Source organism: Orycteropus afer, unplaced genomic scaffold (genome assembly GCF_000298275.1).
Source record: "Orycteropus afer afer isolate SDZICR_OR568_19922 unplaced genomic scaffold, OryAfe1.0 scaffold00048, whole genome shotgun sequence".
Taxonomy (NCBI): domain Eukaryota; kingdom Metazoa; phylum Chordata; class Mammalia; order Tubulidentata; family Orycteropodidae; genus Orycteropus; species Orycteropus afer.
In genome coordinates, this window is record NW_006921635.1 from 285,926 (window position 1) to 293,179 (window position 7,254).

The 7,254-nt window shown below is 51.3% G+C and overlaps 1 protein-coding gene across 1 annotated transcript in view; it reads right to left on the bottom strand.

Moving 5' to 3' along the window:
• Positions 1–7,254, bottom strand: part of TMEM132B (transmembrane protein 132B) — a 192,053-nt gene that overhangs the window by 48,248 nt on the left and 136,551 nt on the right. The window contains exon 5 of the mRNA XM_007938234.2: positions 1,019–1,162. Within this exon, the coding sequence (XP_007936425.1) occupies positions 1,019–1,162 (144 nt within the window). The remainder of the gene's footprint in view (positions 1–1,018; positions 1,163–7,254) is intronic.

Sequence of the window (7,254 nt, forward strand, 5' to 3'; positions counted from 1 at the left end):
GGCTGTGCCGAACCTGGGTTTGCTAAAGATTAAGTACCTTTCAATTAGGCCTCCCAGACACATCATGTCTTCTTCATCAAAAGCGTTTCTGGCAACCCCTCCTGTCTGCCACAGAAAGAAGAAGTCAACCCTCCCAGATCTTTTCGCCCACAGAAAACCCTAAAGGCTGGGCTGTCTACCACGATGTTCTTCACCCGTAACCTCTCCACAGGAGCCCGCGGAATGCCAGGAAGGGCACAACTCCACAGGATTGTGCTTTTTCCTAAAATGAACCAGTAGGTTGGACCTGGGGCTCTCTTAGCAACTTCAAGGAGGAATGTGGTTTGGGAAATTTAAATCCTTTCTCCCCCAAGTCACTGCCACAAAAGGAAATAGGCAACCAGTGTGTGAACCAAAAACAAACACTGACTCTGGTGGCTCCCAGACGCCTGCAGAGAACGTGAGGGAACCATGGGCTGGTCCCTGGCTGATGTGGACTCACAAAGCCAGCTCATCAGAAGCAGCAGCCAGCAGAGGCACCTGGTGCCTGAGTGTCACAAACTGCGGGTGACTGTCCAGTTAGGTTGGACAGCATAGGGAAGAACGTTGTCTTTGTTATTTTAAGGTATGCTAAGAAAAAGCTTAGTACCTGAAGCGAGTGGCATCTTTGTCCTATAACCAAAACCATTCCGACTCCCAGACCCCTACAGGACAGAGAACTGCCCCATAGGGTCTCCAAGGCTGTCATCTTTACAGAAGCAGACTGTCTCATATTTCCCCTGAGGAGTAGCTGGTGGCGTCAAACCACTGACCTTCCAGTTAGCAGCACCACCAGGGATCCTTTTTGTCTTATAACGAGGCTAAATACGGTTTCAAGTTTAAAAAAGGGAGGTATTTAAAGGAAATATTCTGAGCCATAATATGTCACACAGGGAACTGGAAAACATTGAGAAGGTGCTCTGTGGCTGGCTGAAGTCAGGATTACACTGTCCTGTGAGGGCTGGAGTGAGGGAAAGAGAGAGAGGAAGCGCCCTTATACCTTGATGACGTCTTCATCAGCCGACTTGCATTCCACAGAGTCCGACACGTCCACCACGGAGCCATCTTCTTCAACGCCCACGACTCTGACAGGAACAGACACTGCGTTTCCGGTGAGAATGGCCGTGTTCAAAACCTCGGCCTCCTGGACAAAGGGGAGAGGTGCATTAGTGAAGGTGCCACCCAGTGCGGGGAGGGTACGGACCACTCACCCGCCCCCTCAGCTCCTGTTCTCCAACTTTGGTCTGCACACAGGACAGAAAATCTGCCGGCTGGCTGGCCAGACTAGGAAGAGCAAGCCGGAAGCTGGGCCCTTCCCCGCCCCAGTGCAAGGTCGGCCTTGCCTCTTCCCATCTCCATCACCCCTTAATTGAAGGTGTATGGCAAGGACAGGAAGCACTGCGGGAGCTGAGATGCGGGGAGCTCACCAACAGTGGGACAACGCTGTAGACAAGGGACTGACCCCAGCGGGCACAAAGAACAGAGCCTGGTGTCACGGTTCCACAACAAACTCTACTCATGAACATGTACCTCAGGTAGATGCACTCCTTGGAGAGAACAATCATGGGAGAAAGAGGGCTGCTTATGCACAGGGAGACAGCTCAGGGGGCAGGAGGGCATGGAGGGATGGACACAGGGAAGAGGTAACCATGGGAGGAAGTGGGAGGGGAGCTGTTGCATTGTGGGAAACTGTGGTCAATGTCATGAGACGAAGTGTATGTGAACTGCTGTATGGAAAGTGAATTTGCTCTGTAAACCTTCACCTGAATCACAATTAAAAAAAAAAAGAAAGAAACTCTACTCAGTGATGCGGGAGCTCTGGTAGCATAGTGGCTAATGCACTTGACTGCTAACCAGAAGGCTGGCGGTTCAAACCCACCAGCCACTCCTCGGAAGGAAGGTTGGGCAATCTACTTCCGTAGTGATACTGCCTCGGAAACCCAAGGAGGGGTCGCTATGAGTCGGGGCCGACTCGACGGCAAATAACAACACCAACAACAACTTAGTGATGAGTGTTAAGATGAATACGGGCAGGGCTTCATCTTGCCTCCACACACCCATCTCTTCCCGTCACCCCTGTGTAACAACATCAGTTCGTTCTTCCTGTGGGTGCCAACCCACTCCTGCTGCCAGTGAATGTGGCCTAGGTGGTGCTGCCCCAGGTCAGCGAATCAGGCTCACAGATGAGCAGGGGCCCGCCTGGCCAGTCATGGTGGTCCACCCCCTTGTCCACAAAGATGGACTTGCTTTAAGGCCGGATAAACCAGAGGCTAGAGTAGAAGAAAGACTGATTCCTGGAAAAGGTGCCAGGGTTCCTGAATGCAGGGTACCTGAAGCCTGCTGTCTTTGGCAATTTATCCATAAAATAAACTCCTTTGCTTGAGACAGTTTAGATTCGGTTTTCTATCACCTGCAATTGACGGAGTTTCAACTAATACAAGTGAACCCAGGCACCACGCTAGGCACTAAAAGAAAAGACTCAACACCCGTCTGTCCCACTAGAAACTCACAACCTTCAAGGTGATTATAGAATTGCAGTAGTGACAGGGAAATCCAGGCAGTGTTTCGCTGCACACGGGGTGTCCATCAGTGGGAACCGACTGGAAGACACCCGACAATAACAGTAGTGACAGAGGTTCGGCCTTCACTGGGACGCTTTTCCCAAAGTGCGTTTCAAGGGGACGTGGCTACTTTTCATAGCAACAAGTCATAACTGGCCCCACCTCATGCTTTTCTCACAAATATCTTGGCACCTGGGTTTCCTCCTTCAGCTTTCTGCGGTGGCTGAGGTATCTGCGCCCATTTTTCCCAGTGTCTGTGAGCAGCCTGGCGCAAGCTCTAGGCTTTATGCCTTGGACATGCATTTACAGTCCTTTATGGGGATCAGGTTTCACTCATGTTGCATATTAGAGGGCCGTTACTGAAAATGGTAAAGTGAGGACATCCAAAAGTTCTTTCCACCATAAAAACAATGAGAAAGCTGGCCAAAAAACGCAAAGGTCAGTATCAACTTTTTCAGAACTCAACATTAACCAAAGGCTTGTTAGCAACCTGGGGAGTATCCATCCAAGGCAAATGAGTCAATCTTGGTCAGAGCAGAGAGCTTTCTGGCACCGGAGCTTGACCCACGTGTAGTACCTAAGGCACCTGACTGCTAACCAGAAGGCTGGCAGTTCAAACCCACCAGCCACTCCTCAGAAGGAAGGTTGGGCAATGTACTTCCGTAGAGATACCGCCTCGGAAACCCAAGGAGGGGTTGCTGTCAGTCGGGGCCGACTCGACAGAGTGCATCTGTTTGTTTGTTTCTTTTTTTTTTTTTTTATTGTGATTTGGGTGGAGATTTTCAGAGCAAATTCACTTTCCATACAGCAGTTCACATATACTTTGTCTCATGTCATTGACCACAGTTTCCCACAATGCAACAGCTCCCCTCCCACTTCCTCCCCATAGTTACCTCTTCCCCATGTCCATCCCTCCATGCACTCCTGCGCCCTGAGCTGTCTCCCTGTGCATAGGCAGCCCTTGCTTCTCAGTGATTGTTCTCTCCAGGGCGTGCACCCACCTCAGCATCTGTGTGTTTTGCTGCGCCATCCCCTACTCTCCAGCTCCAGCAACAGCTTGAAAACTGGGCAGCCCGTCTCCTCCCTGAAAACCAGGAGGCTGGCAGCCACCAGAGGACAAGGCTCGGGCTCGGGCTCGGGCTCTTTCACAGGCTGGCTCCCAGTGCACTGGCTTTATCTGACCTGACTGATGAAGGCCCGGTCTGCCTGGGAGACCAGACGTGAAAGGCTGTTAGAATTTGACCCGACTGGGGCCTTTTGCCTGGGGGCATTTATGGAAGTAATTGCAGGTAATTAACTTCCTGTCTGACTTCAGGGTCACCTGAGGCAGTGGATAACAGCTGGGGCAAACCATTGTTGTTCTTGTCAGGTTCCTTTGAGCAGGGACAATGGAATGAAACCAGTTCCGTGCCATGCTCTCAATCCTGTTACAGCCACCGTATCAGTCCCTCCATCTCATTGAGGGTCTCTACCTTACCAACCATGACGTCTTTCTCCAGGGACTGGTCCCTCCGAAGAACGTGTCCAGGGTAAGTGACACAAGGCCTTGCCATCCTCGCAACTAAGGTGCAAGCAACAGATTAATCTAAAAGCTTGAAACAAAAAAGTGGCGTGCTCAAAGAGGCTGTGACATATTCCTGGGCGTCTAGAAGGTCGCCCCTCCCTGACCGTGCACATGTGCACTCACGGGGCGGGCGCCTAGAAGGTTGCCCCTCCCTGACTGTGCATGTGCTCAAAGAGGCGGTGACATATTCCTGGGTGTCTAGAAGGTCGCCCCTCCCTGACCACGCACATGTGCACTTGCGGGGCGGGCGCCTAGAAGGTCACCTCTCCCAGACTATGCACGTGCTCAAAGAGGCTGTGACATAGTCCTGGGTGTCTAGAAGTTCACCCCTCCCTGACCGTGCACATGTGAACTTGCAGGGTGGGCGTCTAGAAGGTCACCCCTCCCTGACCGTGCACGTGCTCAAAGAGGCGGTGACATATTCCTGGGTGTCTAGAAGGTCGCCCCTCCCTGACCGTGCACATGTGCACTTGCAGGGCTGTGCAGAGCCTCAGGGAAGAACTGAGGGCCCCACGCTTGCACCTCTGCTGGACCTCACGGCTCCACAAAAGCAGCAAGTGGAGAAGCCTCAGTGAGGTTAAGATCAAGTGCCAGCCAAACGCTAAAGGCGCTTCCCAAACCCACACAGAGCCCCTCGGTGAAGACAGAGAGACTCAGTGATTCTGGGTGTTCAAGGAAATCTTTGGGTGATCCTTAGCTGAACAGCAAGCTAAGTGAGACTTCAGGGACCACACACAACAAAGAATACAGACTACAGAACTGGTTCAGAAAAGTCACCAAACAGACAAACAGCAACCACTCTGTTCAACAACAACAACAAAGACAAACCTGAGTGTGCGTGTGCGCAGGGGGGTGGATCTTGGGGGGAAGGGCTACTGCCTCAGTGGCACTCAGCTTCTGGCAAGGGTGATAGAGAAATCTGGAAACACATAGCAGTAATAGCCACACAACACGGCGAACATAGTTAATGCCACTGAGTTATACACACAAAAATACCAAAATGGCAAATGTTTTGTTATATATATTTGTGCCACAATTTAGAAAAAGATCCTCCACCAACAAGAATGTTATTTTTCAGTGGAAACGGACAAATAGCCTTAAAGCCACGAGTAGTGACCATCTGTGGTTCCCGTGCATTCCACTCCAACTGCCCCCCGCCCAGCCTGTCAGAGGCCCGTAGCCTACATCCTCTGGCCTGTGGCCCGGGAACGTCCACCTCTGAGGAGGAACCTAATTCTGACTGCATTTTGCTCTCAGACACGTTGATTTCTGATTTCTAAAGCTGCAAGGCAGATGTAAAATTCACTCAGAGAAAAGCAAGGAAGTTGGCTACAATTTAAATAATGACTTGCAGTTCCACTGTTGTGCATCACACAACTTTCAAATCAGCCCAGTTCCCCACTTAATGGCTATTTTTGGATCTTGATAATTTATTATCCACAAGGCAGTACATGATTTCAAAATACAGCTCTTTATCCGGTCCTGAATAACAACGAGAACATTAATTCAAATAGAGTAGCCGTCAGAGAGAGTCAGTAAATGTCAGAGGGGGGCAGCTAGATGGGGAAGAGGGGAAATGGTTTGGAAGCAGTTTCTGTAGCCTTCACCCAGGGCACAGGGCAAGTTCAATGACACTAGTAACAAAGAAGAGTGAAGCAGCAGATACCACCCAACTGTCGTGATCAGAGGGTCCCTGACGGAAGACGGCTGTCCAGCAGGCCTCACAGTCAAGTTCACCTCCAATACTGGCACAGCAGGATATAAGCAGACCTCTGTGAGCGTGGAGGTTCTCCTGAGAGGTTGGGAAATGAAGGAAAAGTCACGAGACTGCCAATGAACACTGTTGGGACAGGGACCATGCTTCTTTATCCATTGCCTCTCATGCTGCTTGAGTAGTTACAAAACGACTGCAAGTGCTGAACACAGATACAGCTCTCCAACAGTGTCTGGCTCCCCCACTGCCATGGTGACGGCCACCAGTCTTCCAGTCCCCATGGTACACGCAATGACCTTGCCCCATCAGAACTGATTGGCCTGGATATGAACAATGACTCACTCTGAGCCACTGCCCAATTGGGAAGTGTTTGGGACCGGGAATAAGAAATTTCAGGTTCCGTCTGTCTGTCTGATCTTCTCCAGAGACAAAGGGAAGTAGGTACAGGCAGTCCCCGGGTTACAAACGTCCAACTTATGAACATTCATCCTTGCCCTTTAATGTTGCATAAACTTGCCCTCACTTTGAAACAACTGACCCAAGCCCAACTCCCAACAACTTCTTCAGCACACTCACCTTCACTTGCTACCAGTGCAGCTCTGAAATCACTGAAAAGACTTGGAGCCTTTTCTTGCACCAAAGCAAAGCTAAGGAAGAACCGTATGCACCTGTTCCATCTTACTTATAAGCTGGACTTAGAGACACACGTAGGAACGGATCTTGCTCCAAATGTGCGACGTCCCGTATTGGCCTGGCAAGCAGAGACAGCTGGTCTGGAGCAGGGAGCGGGGCCTCAGATGTGCAGAGAGAAGCAGGGATGAGGGGTAGATGGGGCTTCCTGTGCTCCCCGGTGCTGGCTGCAGGTGCCTCCTGTGTGCGGACACGTCGCTGCCCCGGGATTCCGCAGGATGTGCACCATTGTGACAAACACCCTGCTGCTGGCACCAGCCCTGGCGGGTTTCTGTCACTTGCCACCAGAAGGTCAGAGGGAGAGACACCCAAGTTTACGTTTGGGTCTGGATCCTCTATGTCCTTGTTCTCTTTGCGTCCACCAATCCAGGGTCCCCGTTCACTCACACCAGAGCCCTGGTGGCGCACTGGTTAAAGTACATGATTGGTAAGCAAAAGGTGGGTGGTTTGAACCCACCAGCCTCATTGCAGGATAAAGATGTGGCAGTCTGCATCCTTGAAGATGACACTGTTGGAGACCCTCTGGGGCAGTTCCGCTCTGACCTCTAGGGGCCCTGTGAGTTGGAATTGACTCCCAGCAGTGGGTGTGGTTTGGGCTTTGCTTCCATGAAGATTGACAGCCTTGGAGACCCTGTGGGGCAGTTCCACTCTGTCCTCTAGGGGCGCTGTGGGTCAGAATGGACTCCACAGCAGTGGGTGTGGTTTGG